Here is an 18,954-nt window from a genome sequence, read left to right as displayed (position 1 = left end):
TCAACTCATCGCGCCCTATTACATCGCTGCATTAGCGCTGAAGTTTCGGTGATGACGGAATGCTGAACTGTCTGCATAATTTTCCAACTCTATAAAAAAGTTCAAGTTTTTGAAACGCAATTCGAAATTTTATGAAAAGCAGCAACTAAAATAATTATATTTTAAATTATATAAGAAAAGAATAGAACAAAGAAAGATTTAAGAAATGCAGGTGCTAAACTATTCATCTATTATAACTTAGGCCAATATACTCGTATTCATACAACACGAATAGTACAACACATTAAATCAGAAAATATAATATTTTACTAGCTAATAATAATAAAATATATTTGATTTAATAAATGGCTTAGTGACTATATTATCAACGACCTTATTAGTAAAAAATAAATTGTGATTGGGATAAAAATACGATATACGTTTTTTCTGAAATATTCATCAAGTTTTCTATCAGTTTTATTTTTTACCAAGTGAGGCGGTGAGCTTGCAATAAATACCAGCAGCTGAATTTACTTAATATATCTTATTAGTATATATATATATATATATATATATTTATTTTTCCTTTATAGAGAAGTTGTACGCTTCATTTGTACGTGAAGATTACTAGAACCGTGTTGGACCACTAGACTTCGGTGCAATTGAATTGAATAATGAATTAGAACTTGTTTTTGTGAAACTATTTTTTATGGTAAATATCTATGCCATATATAGATTGGAGTGGCTGGCACGCTTAGGCAAAAAAGGTCCAATGATTTACTTTAAAATTGAAATGAAATATTGTTTGTAAACTTGTTTTGTGCCTTATGCTCAGCACAACTCAAAATTCACAATAGTGAATATACATATTTTATAATATATTACAATAAATTCAGTGCTTTGCCAATATTTGGACATAAACAATGATGCCACTTGAAATTATGCAAGTTACTTAGGGGTAAGTTTGATAATTAAACTTTATAAACATTTTTAAAAATCTTAAAGAGGCCAAGCCAAATATTAAATCCAGTTGATGAGCTTTTTTAAAATAAATTTTTAGATTATGTACGCATATCCATAGATTGGAGTACTAATTTACATTTGCTCGTCAATGTGCATTATACAAGTATTTGCACTATTTATAAACTAAGAAAATATCCCTAGGCCTTACATTATTTACGGGCACAACAATTATAATTAATCTCTTTAAACTACTGGCTCTAATTTAATAGGTTTCTCTGCTTTTAGCGGAATATACTACTATTCATTGTTATATAAATTATCGAAAATTTGCACATACACTCTCCTGTATATATTGCAATAGAAATGGTGAAGCGCGCAAATTATCAACTGGTATATCGAAAAATCCTTGTATCTCTTTTTGATGCAAATCCATTGTGATAATATGCGTTAAGCCCGAAGTACACAGCATCTAAAAATGCAAAGGATTTAATAAAAGGAATAATGGAGGTTTCAATGGATTATGGGGAAAAGTGTTGGAACAATTTGTTAAAAATAAAATATAATAAGAAAAAATTAAAAAAAAAAAAAATTTAACGTAATTAGAATAGCAAATCGACATTTTACAAAACGCGAAATTTTCTTTTGACTTGAATACAATTTTAAATTATCACCAATGAAATGAATTGAAAATCAAGTGATTTTAGAAAGCTTGTAGAAATTGTTAGGAATATTAGAAAACCAATAGTCAATTTACAAAGACAGAACCAGTGCGACTGTACACCGCTTTACGGAGAGCGAAACACTTGATAGGGACGGGAAAAATCCATTTTGAAGTCAATTTACTATCAGAAATTGGTTTGTCGTTTTGCGCGCGTGCAAGTTTCTTTAAATGAAAGTGAGATTTTCATATTTGACATATATATATATATATATATATATTAGGCCGGGTCGATTTGTGGGGAGGCAAAAAAAATCGCTCATTGCTCTGTGAAAGTGATATTCTAGGGATCAAAATAAGAAACTTTGCCAAAGGAACCATACCTCTAAAACGAATTCTGATGTCCCCCAATTTGGGGCGAACTTTTTAGTTTCTTTTCTATAACTCACTTAAATTAATTTTTTCATTTAAATATGTTCTGACTAAATAAATTTCTTAAGAGAAAAAATAGATATTATTATAAATAAATAAAAATTAAGAAAAAACATAGCCATTTAGCTGATTTTTTCATGTAAAGGCCAAAAATGGTGATATTTTTAAATTGGGGGGCATCATAATTCGTTTTAGAGGTATGGTTCCTTCGGCAAAGTTTCCTATTTTGATCCCTAGAATACGATTTTCACAGAGCAATGAGCGATTTTTAAACCGACTCGACAGTTTCAAGCCGACTCCGAACGGCAGATATTTTTATGAGGAGCTTTTTCATGGCAGAAATACACTCGGAGGTTTGCCATTGGCTGCCAAGGGGCGACCGCTATTAGAAAAATGTTTTCTTAATTTTTGTGTTTCACCGAGATTCGAACCAACGACCTCTCTGTGAATTCCGAATGGTGATCAACCACCAACCCATTCGGCTACGGCGGTCGTCTTTGACATACACTGCGTTAAAAAACTATAGCACTAGGAGTCATTGACATGTTTTAACAATTTATCGGGTTTTCACTTAATTTTAGTAATTTTTTTATGAAAATATACGTAGTCCATTTAATGGGTCCCTCCAATAGCCGGACACTTCCGTTGGGCGGACATGCTTTTTTATACTAAATCTTATGTATCGGAAGAAGTTGCCCTGTTTTGAGTGAACAACTCTCTTGGACGGACAAAAGCTGGTTGACGATGAGTTTCCGCCCAAGAGAGACTTCACTATAAATTCAAGTTTCAAACTTCGTACAACTTAAAAAAAATCAACAAATGTTCATCAAAATTTCAAACTTTTTAATCAGAAAGTTTAGAAAAACTCCGAGTATGCCGTTTTACAGCCCATTGAATTTCGATATAATAAGTTAAGGTTTCAAGAGGCTCAAAATCGCACTGATTGTTTTGAATTTTTTTTTACTGACGGTGTTTCGAGCATTTGTTATATGGAGTAAAGACCGCCAGCAAAAAACAAAAAAACAAAAAACAAAAAAATCAACTCATATTTTGAGACACTTGAAACTACTTTATTAAACTAAAATTCAATGGTCAAAAAATTTTTCCGAAAATTCTGATTAGAAAGTGGGAAATTTTGTTGATATTTTTTTTTTAATTTGCACAAGGTTTGAAACATAGGTTTATATGGCAATAATAAATCAATTAATTGTAAAAACTATTGTATTGTATTGTATTGTATTGTAAATAGGTCCTAGTGCTATATTTTTACGTAGTGTATGTATTAGTTACGAGAGAGAACGTCGATTCGAATCTCGGTGAAACAGCAAAATTAAGTAAAACATTTTTCTAATAGCGGTCGCCCCTCGGCAAGCAATGGCAAACCTCCAAGTGTATTTCTGCCATGAAAAAGCTCCTCATAAAAATATCTGCCGTTCGGAGTCGGCTTAAAACTGTAGGTCCCTCCATGTGTGGAACAACATCAAGACGCACACCACAAATAGGAGGAGGAGCTCGGCCAAACACCTAACAGAAGTGTACCCGCCAATTATTTATTTATTTTTTATATGTATTAGTTACGACATTTGTAATTCTTGGTAAATCGTAATCCCGAAATCGCGTAAGCGGTTATCGCGCCAATAAAAAAGTATGTGTTAGTTTCTCACTTTGAAACCGTTTTTCGCATGAAATAAAGTGTGCGATTTAAATTTGTTACGATACTTTCAAGCACTGATTTACTGGAAAACTAAAACAAACAAAAGATCCTTTCAATGCCAATTTTGTCGTTTTGCCCCTAATTCAACAATAACCATGTTTCCAACACTTTTCATAGCATGAACTTTGTATGTATGTATGTAAAAACCTTCGCCAACAATTTCGACACAATACAACCACGTTTACGCATTTTGCATTGTTTCGAATAGGGTAGATATGGTATAACGCCAACAATGGAACGCGCCGAGGATGTTCTACAGGCGTAGGCCATTATAAGCAACTCCATGATGTTGTTATTGGCATCTCTAGAAGTGCAAGAAAAATAATTAGAAATCCTTTAAATTAACTTTCTCAAAATTAACTGTACATACTTGGTGCCCGTTTGTATGATATAGATATCCTTGCCACGTACCGAATCGCCAATCTCCACCATCGTCTCACGATTCGTTTTGTGAAACACCGAGCAACCACCACTCTTTATGCCCATACGCTCGGCCACTTTGTTAGCCAGATCTGGATGTGAGTTGCCATGGATCAGCACAATATCCGAAGCGGATGATGTATCCATTTCACTTCTGCAACGCTTTGGTGGCCGCACGCTGCCCAATCTGCATGAAGTCCAGATAAATATTAATAGTAATTAAAAAAATCAGCATCAAAATATTTACATATACAAATGTACATATGTTTTCACAAACAAGCAGCAGGGTATTAACAGTAAACACAATTACGCGACAAATTGTGAATGAAACGGCATTCTATAATGCTTGTTATTGGTTAGACTACAACAAATGCATTGCCAGCTCATAGCACACGCCATAGCACAAAGCCATCACAAGTCAAAGCCAAAGTCAATACGAAATGCCAAAGGTAGGTCAATATGACATGGAAACGGTTGCAACAAAATGATACACTCGTACATACCTATTCCAAGTAATCATATTATTTGTGTTTTGATGCGGGTGCAGAGAAACCGCAAGGAGCGTTTGTGTTTGTTTATTGAGGCGCACTTTATTATAGCATGAAGGTCACGTGCACGACAAGTGCAGGATAATGGGAACGTTTATTATTTTATGTCAATATGCACCAGCCAAGCATTAGCTTTTCATTAACGAAGCACGAGCGGTAGAAAACTAATATTTTTATTATTAAATTGATTGGAAAAACTTATTTGATTCGTTTCTACAATAGTTAAAATTATTTTACGCCGTGCAGCTTTTTCTTGTTGACAATCGAGTATGTCAAGACGAGTACGGAAAGTAAAAATACCTGAGCCAGTCAACTCGTAGTCATGGTTACAGGGATGTCAAAGTAGACAAGCTGGCGTCATGACGCTGGTCGCGCTTTTTGCTTGTTATTGCAACTGCCTTTTATAACCATACTCCCTACATAGCCACCAACAACATACTCTTCCCACACTTCTAAAGAAATTGTAAAGGGTCTTTCAAAAGACGCGCCTAGATGTTGTTTTAAACAAAACATGTAAACATGTAAAAATTTTGGTTTTTTAGGGTTCACTATTTTTGTCCACCATGCCCATGTCCACCTTGAGCACGTCTACAGGAAAAATCTATCCAACCGTCGATCCTTGAATGCCTAATTGTTGGGAACGTCGTGATATCGGGTTGTTCAGCAACACTTTGCCCTACAGCAGCAATATTCTCAACAGAACATTCAGTTTTTGGTCTGCCAGTTATTTTGCTACCCTCGACAGAACATCTGAATTGTCGACTCATTTTGGACGATTTTTTCCATCGAAAAAATCACGAATTTTGCGATATGTTGTTCTTACAGATCGGCCATTTTCATAATAAGTTGTTCTAACGTGTAAAATTGTTCATTTGTCTACTTAACAAATGTAAAAGATGATATTAAAAAACAGGAACGGTATATGAGTTATTCACTACTGAAATCTAGGCGTCACTTTTGGAACACCCTTTAGTTAGCCAAACCGTGTGTCTTTTGTAGAATATTAGTTGATTTAGGATATTCTTACTCATCTCCAATGCGGTAGTCTGGGATATTACTTCGGACTTTACCGCGCCAATAGGGTACTAACGAGGTCGTTTTTTATATTTCTGGCCTAGCAATGGAAAAATGAATACTGGCGCTTGAAAACGGTATAATTGTCTGGCGTCGAAAATCGTTCATCACTTAGTTTGTTCTTGATGTAAGGGAATAAAAGGAAGTCATTGGGTGCCAAATCAGAACGGTACGGTGGACGGCTCATCAATGCCATGTTTTGGCCGGCCAAAAATCTTTTTGTGAGAGCACGAATTAATGATTCGTCCCTTTTTGTTGTTCTTACGAATTTCACCAAGCACTTGTGGCAGACAAAAGGTGCATACCACTCAGAATTGACCGCTTTATGTTGCTCTAATGCCATTGTAGCCATATGCGCATTAATATCCAACAAACAGGTGACCATTTGATACGACGTACTTCGCGAACGAACCACTTTTGTTAGATTTGGCTCATCTTGGAACACCCCAAAAGTCAATTGTTGTTCAGTTTCGGGCTCAATGCATAAATCTAAGATTTATCACCTGTACACAGCTATTGATGCACTATGACCGATATTATCTGACATAACAACTGAACTTGGATGACTTGAATGATTGGAATACGTTAATGAGCTAACAGCGATCAAAAATTCATTATATCAATTGCTTACAGTACTAAAGGATGCATATCGATTTTGATTCATCGATGCATTCTTGCCCTGTTAATCTTCATTTTTTGCGAAAATTAATGCACTGAAATATTCGCGGATAATTCCATTTGTTTGCCGAATGAATTTTTAAAGCCACTGTAAACAACACTAATATGACTCACACATAAATATGCACATTCTGGTCGCGTTTATGGTAAAATATATCAAATTTTTGCATGGCGTCTGAGAACACCAGAAGGGTCCTAGGCCAGAAATGTAAATAACAACCCGCAATATCAAACTCATGTAAAATTGAAATTCAAGTAAAAAACCCTTAAACAAAAACATTTTAACTCATATCCACATTTCTCGTCTCTTATATAGTACAATCGATCCTACTCTTCTTAGTCTAAACACGGTTTTTTTTACTAACAGAATTTTAGAAAACAAAAGTCAAACCATTAACGATGAAGCACAAACAGCACAGTGGTTACATTGGAGGCTGGACTCTATATTCGCAAAGGTAAAAATGGTAATTTTATCCCACCACCATTTCAAAGTAACAATTTTGACCAAGCGTTTATAATTTCTTTCCCATAACGGTTGTTATATACAACCACACGTACAGCTTAAAATAATGGAGATAGATATATACATACATATGTATACATATAACAAAATACTCAGAATGAAGAGAAAAGTCGATCCGTCTGGCCGTTCATGCGCACGAAAACTCGAGCAAAAAAAAAAAAAAAAAAAAACATTTTACTCTTCGTTCAAGGTAATTTGGTACTGAAAATGGGTGAAATCGGTTAATAACCGCGCCCACCTACCACATGGCGACAATTTTTAAAAAATTAAATAATTAAAATTAAATTGCGAAATTACTAAAATTTTGATGACTAAAAAATACGAGGGAAAAAAATTAAAAAAATGGATAGTGTAATGCCCACTTCTAGTGCCCATCTCCAGTTGCCCAAACTTGGTCCACACTTACCCTCCACCTGCTTTAGATCCAACGGAAATATTATTGACTAAGGTGAATAAAGTTCTTTCCGGACTGAATTTAGCCTTCCTTACTTATCCCATTCAAGGTTTTTTTTTCATTATTTATGAAGTCCCTTATAAATTAATTCTTCTTCTTCTTAATTGGCGCGATAACCGCTTACTCGATTTTGGCCTAGTTTAACAAAGCGCGGCAGTTGGACACACCAAGTGAAGCCAAGTTCTTCTCCACCTAATCTTTCCAACGCAGAGGAAGCCTTCCTCTGCTAGCATCAGCTGATCGAATACTTTCAGAGCCGGAGTGTTTGTATCCATTCGGACGATATGACCCAGCCAGCGTAGCCGCTGGATCTTTATTCGCTGCGCTATGTCATCGTAAAGCTCATACAGCTCATCGTTCCATCGCCTGCAATATTCGCCGTTGCCAATTATAAATTAATTACAACATTTTAAATTGACAAATGCAACTGGAGGATTTAAAGAGAGTAGGGATCAATATCTTGAACAAATCGCATTGGGCGGTGGATACGATATACCATATTTAAGGAACTTGTAGTTGAAAAATATTTTTTTTGTATTTGTTGAACAAAGCTGTCATTAATGGGATCAATGTTCAATTAAATCAAATCGACTTTGATACACTTCTAAACTGTGTGCTGCAAATAAAAAACTGCAAAACAAATCACTGCAGCACAGAACAACGAAAGCAGATTCTGAAATTGAGAACAGATGGACGATCTTACACAGAAATACAAAACATTTTTTCATGTTACTAAACATGATGAATGATTTGAAATTACTGGAAAAGCCGCAAAAACGAGGAGGGAAACATGAACATTTCCTGCAAGACGATCGCAGAATTGTAAGGTGCTCCAAAGAGAATCCCATAAAGTCAGCCATACAAATTAAAAAAATAGATGAACGTAAATGTTTCTGACATGACTTAACGTAGCAGACTACGGGAAGCTGGATAAGTAGCTCGCAGGTACAATGTGGAAATAATGCACAATGGAAATAAGGCGTATTGCAGAGAGGGAATGCCAATAAAATGGGTCTACCACCAGGATATTGATCCCAAACACACTAGTGGGAAGACCTAGGATTGGTTTCGCGCAAATAAAATTAAGGTTATAGAATGGCTACCTCAGTCGCCCGACCTCAATTCTATAGAATATCTGTGAGGGAACTGAAAAACAAGTTTGAGAAATTGTCAAAGATGCGTGGCTGCAGGTTTCGAAGCAGCGACATGAGAAATTGGTGGACTCAATGCTCCGTCGTTGTACTGCCGTAATAAAAATGTGGGAAATTCATTTAGATATTAGTTTCAACTTTGTATCCACAAACTTTGCCAATGCAGCTTTTCTTTAAAAAAATTAACAAAAATGAACGCGAGTTTTGAGCTACCTTTGAGCACAGGAGTACCAGCACAAAATCAAAATTATCAAAAATCAACGCGAATTTTCAGCTATTTTTGATCACAATCTTGTACTGAAATCGAATAGGCTACAAAACTTGAACAAAGTTTGAAGCTTCGAGTAACATAGCTTTTGTTCAGACATAAGCTATATTTTTATAAAGAAAAAAATTAAATGCAATATGTGGTATTAGAAAGTATATATTCACTTTCACGCAGTGTAAATTAAAAATGTTAAGATTTTAAAATCAATTGTTTTTAAACGTTTTCCCAAAAACTGGAAAAGCTCAAAATTAAAATTAGAAAAAAAGCGTATCTGATATTCTTACCTACATGGAAATAATAAAAGGATTTGTGGCTAACCAATACTTTTATTCAGTTAATTTTATTAAGTAATATTTTATTAAATCTTCTGAAAATCCTGAAAATTTTAGTGTAAAATCCCGAAAATAGCGTACGTAAAACTGAGTGTTTTTATGAAATATTTTATACTCGAATTGTGGTAAATCCATTTCCACCGGTGGTTTTTAGAAATTGTTAGTTTCCCGCTGCTATGTGAGCCCGATATGCTAATATAGTTTAAAATAGTATATGCAGAAGATTTATCTCTTTTGTTAAATTTTATACACAGTTTGGATCTTTTTATCGTAGTATAAACTATATTTTTATTAAAAAAATAGAAAATTAATAAAAAATAAATAGCCAAAATTTGCATTATGTAAAGCTGTTATTATATTATTGTAAACTCAGGTGTATATATGGGACGTTTTGAAAAATACGCTATGCGAATATTCAGCTGACAAAAGCAAAACCTTAATTATTCCTTAAAGCCTTTTCCCACCACGCATTATCTGCATAAACAAACTTCTCAAAGTAAAACAGTGAGGTTACTATGTTAGTTAAGTTGGTTATAAGCAATTAAATGGCTTCGTTAAAAGTTTGCCCCAGTAAAGGAACTGCAAAACTTGCGCCTACTTCATTTGCTCTCGCACATCAGCTTGACACACATGCAAACCCACCAAGCACACCCAGTAACATACAAACAATACGAGAATTCCTCAGCAGCAAAAGAAAAAAAAACTTTTATTTATTGTATTTAATGCACCGAACCTCCCGTGAACATGAATATGCCACGAAATCAACTGAATACGCGAAACAAAGCCAACGCACAGAGTAAAGGAGTGCAACAAATTCCGACACATGGCACCCAGTCAGCCATTTAATTCATATATGTACATGCATATGTAGGTAACTAAGTAACATTATGCGACGCATGGAATCCAAATATCGACCAAACAACGCCACTCACAACAAAAAGGTGTTAATACTGGGCCTCTGGCCTTTAGTAGTATGTGTTCTTTCTTTGAAGCTGTCAGAACCGCAACTGAAATTGGCACACCTTCAAGTCAACGGTTGGTTTGGTTTGGTTGAGTTTATCCTGCATCTGCCATCTAATGCTGTCGCTGCAGCCACTAACCAAGATACGAACACTTCACGAAGAATAAAGGACTTGCGATTGCAACTTGTTAACAACTTAGACATGCTTAGCTTAGCCCACTACAGTCTTACATATTAGCTGCATATGCGATTTGAGCAGCACAGTTGTTGCGCGTTAAAATGTTGCCAGTGCTTGGTGTGCGATTGTGACGTGTTGCAGAAACTATTTTTAGCCTGAAATGCTGACAAGACTGCTCGTATGTGGAAAAGTGCAAAAAATGCAAAATTAAAATTTACGATTTGCACGCGAATTCATAAGTCAAGTAGTGCAAAAATAATCTTCTGCTTAAGCTAAGAAGCCTCGAACTTGCGGTTAGAAATAGTGACACTGCATCATACGAGTACCCGCACGTGAATATGTGAGAGTGAGTGACCTGGGTGTAGGACATGTGTGCTTAAAAAAATTTACATACACATAGAAAAATGGTGAACATGTATCTGATGGTGGTTTAGAGGTGATACTTATAAAGGGAAAATGGGTGATTCAGGTGAGTTGCAAATGTTGGCTGCAAAAATTCTACTGATATGGAAAATTCAAAATTAAATTTCGAAAATTGTTTGATATACAGTGAAGCTAATAGAAATAAATATCTTTGGTAATGCATACATAACCAAACGATTTTATACTAGTTCGTTCATGTTGGCAGCCTACGTAACACGTCTGAGATCCTTCTTGAGCGATTGAGAGTTCGTGTTACGCTCAAACTTCTAGATATGTTAAGCTATTACAGTTCTGCAAGATATCGATTAAGTTGTTAGATTCCAGATGAGCCAAATACGCATATCGATTGAGTTTTTAGATTCCAGATCAGCTAAATACCCAGTTTAGTGGTGGTTTCGATTTTTTTCTTTTCCTTGGACCCAGGTTTAATCCGAGTTATTTTAGAATACAGCGCAATTTTATAAACGTGCCAATGTTAGCCAAATGAGTTAGCGCGTTACTACCATTCGGCTTCAAACTCCGAAGACGAAACACTGATTGATAGAAAGTTTTTTCTAACACAGTCGCTCATCGGCAGATACTGATTAACCTCCGAGAGTATTTCTGCCATGAAAAAGCTCTTCATAAAAATCATTTGCCGTTCGGAGGCAGCGTAAAACTGTGGGCCCCTCCAGAAGAAAATTTGGGTAGTTTGTTAAGGAGTAAATAATCCCTCTCTATCCTTTAAATTATAATTCTTGGTCTTACGTGCAATGGGCAATATTGCTTTTTTGCTTGGAAAAAAATAATATTTCCGGCAATCCATAATTCCATGATAATAAGATAGAACGCTGCTTTTATCACCAACTTTAGATATTAGGCCCCGAAGGTAAAGGACCTTAAAATTTTCAAGTTAATTTTATGTCAGCTTGTGTGCTAATCTAAACTTTTCGCCTCTCGATAGGCAATGGTAAGCCTCCGAGTTTATTTCTGATTTGAAAAGTTCTCCTTAAAACTCTACTCCATGTAGACGCGCTCCATTTGCAGAACAGCATCACTGTGAACGCCACAAATTTATAAAGACGATAATAAGCCTTGGGATTAAATGACACTGCACTATTATTATTTACAGTTGGATCTGTTTCCATTCTCTGTTCTACATATTTGGCAAAATGAAAATTCATCTTCTCTTTAGTAGTTTAAAAATCTTGAACAAAATTTGAAACTTCAATTTATACGATATTTGTATATTTTTATTTTTATAAAAAATTAATGAAAAGTAAATAAAAACGAAGACGTAGTTAAAACTGGTCAAAATGTTGTGGTACTATAATTTTTTTTCGGGATATATTTTCGGATTCAACGGAAAAAATAAGTTTTCTCAAACGCACTTTCTTTCCAGCCAATGTATCGTAATCAGCAGGCTCCAGTAAAGCAATTAGAGATCGACTGTTAGGCAATGGCAAACAATTTTATTTTCCGAAAGCGTGAGACTGGCTGTAGTAAAACGTTTGTGTTTGATTTTATTCACAACAATTAATTATAATACATAGTACTATAATATTATAACCAATTAAAAAAAATTATGGGTACTGGCTGCAGAATAATTTTTAGTGCAGATATGTCACAATTTAATGAAGAGATTGGCTATAGCCTACAGCGCAGATACTTAAAGGCATGCATTACTAGCGTGAACTAAAGGGTGATTTTTTAAGAGCTATAGGAAAGTTTTTCAAAAAAAACACACGTAAAATTCAGAAAAAGTCATGAAATTTTTGTTTAAGTCGATAGTACAGTCCATATAATTTAATGTTTGAAGATTATTTCATGCAAATGTTGACCGCGACTGCGCTTCAAATGGTCCATCGGCTTAGTCCAATTTTGGCTTACTCTTTTCAATGTTTCGGCCGGTATCTCACATATAATTGCTTTAATGTTGTCTTCCAATGCGTTAATTGAAGAAGGCTTGTCTGAATAGACATGAGCTTTAACATAGCCCCCAAAAAAATAATCTAAAGGCGTTATATCGCACGATCTGGGTGGCCAATTGACAAGTCCCGAACGTGAAATAAAATGTTCACCGAACTCGCCTCTAACAAGTCCATTGTTACGCGTGCTGTGTGGCATGTGGCACCGTCTTGCTGAAACCACATGTCATGCAAGTCAAGCTCTTGCATTTTGGGCAAAAAAAAGTTGGATATCATTTCACGGTAGCGCTCACCATTCACAGTTACGTTACGTTTCGCAGCATCTTTGAAGAAGTGCGGTCCAATGATACCTCCAGCCCATAAACCGCACCAAACTGTGACCTTTTCTGGATACATTGGTAGATCTTGCAACTCTTCTGGCTGATCTTCACTCCAAAATCGACAATTCTGCTTATTTACGTACCCAATGATCAAAAAATGAGCTTCGTCGCTGAACACAATTTTTCGATAAAAAAGTGGATCTTAAACTTTCTTAACAGAACACTCATTTTTATAATAAAATTCAATGATTTGCAAGCGTTGTTCGTTTGTAAGACGATTCATGGTTAAATTATAGACCAAACTGAAGATGTTTGACAGTGAAAAACACGAAACGTGCGTCAGCTGTTTAAACCAACTGTTTAAAAAGATAGTAGCTTAAAAATCACCCGTTAGTAGCATCTTAAATGGGGCGAGTTCACTGCTAGTCCTGAAACTGTAATGTACCTATAAAGCGCGTTGCATGTGCTGTGCCGCTTTCCGTTATCGTGATCGTTCTGAAATGTTTCTTATTTTATTATAAGCATAACTTTTTCTTTATTACCTAAAAAAATATTTGCATATTTATTATGTTTTCGCACCCTATTCGTCAATAAGAGACTGTGGCAACAAAGTGAAGTACTATTTTTGATTTTTTTTCCAAAGTATTTTCAAAGCTGGGAGGCACTTCTAACCTTTAAACACCTTCAAGTGTCTAAAAGATCATAAAAGCGATTATAGGTAAATTCCAAAAAGCAATCATATGACGTGCGAGTACTAAAACCGCGATAATCGGCACGCACATAAGCACCTAACGGTGAAATAATGTAAGGAAAAGTAGCAAACCCCCAAGGAGGTGTGAGTGCAACATTATAGTGAACACTTATAACCATTTAGCTACTGACACCATTTATATGCATATTAAAGTATCTAACACCTAGAAGACAGAGGCTTCGAAAAAGCGTTGTTACATGTGGCATGGACAGCGGAGGTGGTTGTGGCACAGGCAAAGTTTAAGTGCCGCATTTCCTCTGTCATGCCTGCTTGTTGCACGCGCAGCAGGAGGAGCGCCATAAGAAAACGGTCTTAAATGCGACACACGAACAAATATGTACTTTCGCAAGTGTTAGCGGTTAGAAAATCATAATTGAAAAAAAAAAACAAAAAAAAAATCTTGAGGTTACTTATTGTTTTCCATGGCCGCTTACTGGAGTGGCTGCTAATTCGTCAGAAGTTAAATACAATTTAGCCACGCTTGTTAACGGTCGTTTTCTAGTTACAAAACCGTTATTTTATTCAAGATGTTTGGTATAGCTTGCGATCCTTTGAAACATACTAGCATGTATGAGCGTATGAATGAGGGTAAAACGAGTTTACCTGCAGAAAAGTTTATCATACTAAAAATATTTAAAAACATACATCACTAATTTCCTGTTATTCTCTTTTCACTTTCAGATAGCGAGGACAGCGATGGCGAGGGCGGTCTTGGTAATGTCTCACGCGTTATCATACGCCCACCTGGCCAGAGCGGTAAGGCTAAGCGTGGCCATCTTTGCTTTGATGCCGCTTTCGAGACGGGCAATCTGGGTAAAGCCGATCTAGTCGGCGACTTTGAGTATGATTTATTTTTGCGTCCGGACACTTGCAATCCTCGCTTTCGTTTCTGGTTCAATTTCACTGTGGACAATGTGAAACAAGACCAGCGAGTCCTCTTCAATATTGTTAATATAAGTAAACCGCGTAATTTATTTAATTCATCACTGGTACCGCTAGTGAAGTCATCGAGCCGTCCCAAATGGCAGCGCCTACCGAAGAAGAACGTATTCTATTATCGTTCGTTGTTGCATCAAAATCATTATGTGTTAAGTTTTGCCTTCTCCTTCGATAAGGAAGATGATGTGTATCAATTTGCAGCGGCGCCGCCTTACAGTTATTCACGACTTCAATCGTATTTGAATGTGATCGATGCGCGACAGGCGGAGCAACGGTTTATGCGTAGTGTGCTAACGAAAAGTGTGGTAAGAGTGAATTGTTGAGCATAGTTGTGGTATTTATTATTCCAAAAGAAACTTGTGATACTGTTGTTATACAATGCGCGACTACTCTCTTAAGTATGCGTCGTGCCTATTTGGTTACCTTCCTATTAGATATGAAACCTTTTCTTTTGCACTGAGTTCCTCCATGTTTTCTGGAAGTTTCAATTTATCGCAAATAGAGTTGTATTAGCATAAAAGGTAGCTTCAACATATGCGAAGAAAGAGTAGTCCACAATAACAGCAGTATAACATATGGCAAGCGGCCGCCGTAGCCGAATGGGTTGGTGCGTGACTACCATTCGGAATTCAGAGAGAGAACGTCGGTTCGAATCTCGGTGAAACACCAAAATTAAGAAAAAGATTTTTCTAATAGCGGTCGCCCCTTGGCAGTCAATGGCAAACCTCCGAGTGTATTTCTGCCATGAAAAAGCTCCTCATAAAAATATCTGCCGTTCGGAGTCGGCTTGAAACTGTAGGTTCTTCCATTTGTGGAACAACATCAAGACGCACACCACAAATAGGAGGAGGAGCTCGGCCAAACACCCAAAAAGGTAAAGGTAACATATGGCAAAGTTTTGCCTACTTATTTAATTTTTTTTTCTATTTATTTTTTATAAAAAAGGTGTCATACTTCAACCATTTAACTTAAAGTTTCAAACTTTGTACAAAAATAAAACAAAAAAAGTAACTTATTTTCAAAAATTTTTTTAAATTTTCAGATAAATTCTAAGCATGCAGCTTTTTAGGTCATGAAATTTTGTGTGAATATTGTGCCTGTTTTTAATTGCTCAATTTTTTTTTCATTTTTGATAATGCGTTTTAAGAACGGTGCTATGCATTTGCTTCCATATAACCAACATTTGCCTATTTTTATATGAAGAAAATGCAAAACACCGTTAGCCAAAAAGATGTCAAAATCAATGCGATTTAATAATAAATAGAAATAACAAATAAAATAAAAAAATAAAATAAAATAGAAAATAAATAAATAATCAAAACATTGCTATATTTGTGGTGTGCGTCTAGAAGCTGTCCAAGTAGGGGGATCTTGCTTTATACCGATCCCGTACAGCAACTTCTTTCATGGCAGAAATAAAATCGGCGGTTTGTCACATAGAGAAAAGAGTTCGGAAGGAGTGGCCAAATCAGACTGTTAACCGGTTTTCAGCGAATTTGATAGAATCAGCTGATTGACTGTCGTTACCGGGGTCATGACAGCGGTTTGTTTACGTTGTTTACAAAAAATGGAGAGCTTGTTGGCGATATAAGAAAAAATCAACACAGTGCCCGTGCATGTTGATTCGTTGCCGTCTGGGCGACTGATTGGGCGAAGGTGTGAATATGTGTGAAATGAGTGGGCAGCATTCGGTGGCAGCCGAAAATGCTCGCACAATTTTATCTTTCACCAGAGCAGATTGGCCAAACCTGGCCATCTTGGGTTTGTCATACCAAGAAGTAACAGCACTTAGAAAAAATTGGTTTTAAGGGCAAACACTTCTCATAAGTTTTTGGGCAGTGTTTTGTGCTGTTCCAACAATATCGACTATACAAGAACACGCCGCTACGATCCACACATTCCTAAGCTTTCTTAGTTAGTCGCATTTAATTAAGTACCAAATGAATTTATATTCTTTTAACAAAGCAACTTTAATTTACATACTTTAAACAAAGTATTATAAATAATTCCTTATTTTCTTAACCGCAGCAAAACCGCAATGTCGATCTGCTCACCATCGATCACGTGACAGCCAAAACCAAAGCATCGCGTTTGGATCGCGGCTTCATACGCGTTATTGTAATCTTATGTCGTGTACATCCGAGTGACACGCCAGCTTCCTTTATGTGCCAAGGCTTTATAGAATTCCTTATAGGCAATCATCCGATTGCAACGGCGTTACGTGATAATTTTGTCTTCAAAATCGTGCCAATGGTTAATCCAGATGGTGTTTTTTTGGGTAATAATCGCTGTAATTTAGTTGGACAGGATTTAAATCGTACATGGCACGTAGCCACAGAGTTCTCTCATCCCACATTATATGCGATAAAAAATATGCTAAAGGAGCTGGATAATTCTGATGTATGCGCGCAAATCTTTCAATATTAATTTTAATACATCTGCGTATTTTTCTTTTTTTGCAGATTTATCAAGTTGATTTTGTGATCGACTTGCATGCAAATAACAGTCTTCATGGCTGTTTCATTTACGGCAACACATACGAGGATGTTTATCGACATGAACGCCACCTGGTTTTTCCACGTCTTTTTGCCGCCAATGCCCAGGACTACGTCGCCGAGAATACCATGTTCAATGCAGATGAGAAAAAAGTGGGTAGTGCACGCCGTTATTTCTGTGAGCGCCTGAGCGATACTGTAAACTCCTACACAGTGGAGATCTCGATGGGTGGGCATTACTTAAAGGATGGCAAAACTGTGGCACTTTACACCGAGGATGGCTGTAAGTAAAATAAGACTATTAGTCCATAAAACATTTTAAGCATATCTCCAAACTATAATCCCTATTACCCAGATTATCGCTGTGGTCGTAATTTGGCGCGTACCTTCCTCCACTATTATCGCTTCATCAATGTGCTGCCGACACCACTGGCATCCGAAGCGCGCTTGCGTCGTCGCAACCGTCCGCGTACGCACCACTCTCGCTCGCGCTCACGTACACGCTACGAAGTGAAGCCACGCCCGAAGACAACGCGCTGTTATGCGCCAATCGCGTATACAAATCTCTCCATACATTATGACTCTGGTTCTTCTGACGAGGGCGGCTTCTCGCCCACTCGCCCCATAGCGCCAGGTAGCAGCCTCTTCAGTGGCTATCGCAATTATCGCCGCACCCATGGTAACTCCGCCGTGACGCACGATCAGTATGCACTGCTGGCGCTCAAGTCAACGAAATACGATCATTTGGGGGATTTCGTGGGCGGTGGTAGAGTCCATGCCTATCAGCATGGCCGTGCGACAACAGCGGAAAAATCAAGTAAAGCAGTAACTTTCGAACAACCATTGAATGTGCCACCAAAACCATATCTATCGATCATCGATCTCAATCAGCTGACACGCGGTAGTTTAAATCGCAAAACGCGCAGTTTCGATGCGGATCCTCGCTGACTGAAGATGCAGACACGGAGAGTAGGCAGAGTACGCCCAGTTAGCAAATAGATAGGATAACAAATTTTTCACTCCAACACTTATTAAATTTCTATACATACAGCAAATTTTTCATATTAATCCCTTACGCTTTGTTAGCTTTAATTAGCTAAAAATTTGAACGCTTTTCATTACGTATTGTACTCTTTTTCGCTAATAAATGTTCTTGACGAAGGCAAAACTATTATCAATCAAATGAGTCAACAAAGAATTTTCATTATGCAAAAAGTATGTACTTAAGTACTTATTATACTTATGTATGTATTCAATGTAATTATTTCTTTCAAATGTACGGCAGTGCGAGTATTCACCTATTGCATTTCAGGGTCACTGCCAGCTGCATCTGAGTACAGACTTATAATAACAAACATACGTACACTTCCATATGCACATACATATATACAATATGGGCAACTAATTAACTTAGTCTTTAGGTATTTTAGCTTTTAAAGCTTTTGCCTTCGCATCATCACACAAACCTAAATACTTATGCATGTAGGTACATACAGCTGTGAATATGAAAATAGCAGTACCTTTAAAAAGTTATTTTTCAGTCAAATATCTATGTCAAATACGGTTACGGGATTTCAGATGTGTAGAGTTTATCTGAATAAATCTGGCAATTACATAAATAACGGTTCTTTATTGGCGTCGTTATGTTTTGAAGTGCAACATTGAAATAGCGGTACTTTCAGTTTTTTAACGTTATACAAGGAATATTAATAAAACTTCACAGATTTAGACAAAAGTGTGTTTGTTATTTTTTATTAACAATTTTTTTTTTATTTTGTGTCATGCA

At 36.4% G+C, this 18,954-nt stretch overlaps 2 protein-coding genes across 6 annotated transcripts in view; one reads left to right on the top strand and one right to left on the bottom strand.

The window, feature by feature from the left end:
- The window catches only part of LOC128871985 (phosphoribosyl pyrophosphate synthase-associated protein 2), a 44,845-nt gene that overhangs the window by 8,844 nt on the left and 17,047 nt on the right, over positions 1 to 18,954 (bottom strand). For all 5 annotated transcript variants that reach the window (XM_054114217.1, XM_054114219.1, XM_054114216.1 and 2 more), the window contains 3 exons: positions 4,117 to 4,353; positions 3,894 to 4,050; positions 1,280 to 1,411 (listed from right to left, as the gene is read on the bottom strand). In XM_054114217.1, coding sequence (XP_053970192.1) covers positions 1,280 to 1,411; positions 3,894 to 4,050; positions 4,117 to 4,353 — 526 coding nt within the window. The remainder of the gene's footprint in view (positions 1 to 1,279; positions 1,412 to 3,893; positions 4,051 to 4,116; positions 4,354 to 18,954) is intronic.
- On the top strand, positions 14,194 to 18,592 carry LOC128871986 (cytosolic carboxypeptidase 6). Its single transcript, XM_054114221.1, has 5 exons — positions 14,194 to 14,322; positions 14,416 to 14,978; positions 16,702 to 17,073; positions 17,136 to 17,451; positions 17,524 to 18,592. Exons 1-5 carry the CDS (start codon positions 14,262 to 14,264, stop codon positions 18,114 to 18,116), a joined length of 1,905 nt encoding a protein of 634 aa, XP_053970196.1. The 5' UTR covers positions 14,194 to 14,261; the 3' UTR covers positions 18,117 to 18,592.

This window comes from Anastrepha ludens, chromosome 2 (genome assembly GCF_028408465.1).
Source record: "Anastrepha ludens isolate Willacy chromosome 2, idAnaLude1.1, whole genome shotgun sequence".
Taxonomy (NCBI): Eukaryota; Metazoa; Arthropoda; class Insecta; order Diptera; family Tephritidae; genus Anastrepha; species Anastrepha ludens.
Note: the sequence above shows the minus strand (reverse complement) of the source record. Positions and strands in the feature narration are given on the sequence as shown.

Coding starts and splice junctions, on each gene's coding strand:
- LOC128871986 (XM_054114221.1), top strand. CDS start 14,262: ATGTTTGGTATAGCTTGCGATCCTTTGAAACATACTAGCATGTATGAG. Junction 17,074..17,135: donor AGGAGCTGGATAATTCTGAT/GTATGCGCGCAA, acceptor CTTTTTTTGCAG/ATTTATCAAGTTGATTTTGT. Junction 17,452..17,523: donor ACTTTACACCGAGGATGGCT/GTAAGTAAAATA, acceptor CCTATTACCCAG/ATTATCGCTGTGGTCGTAAT.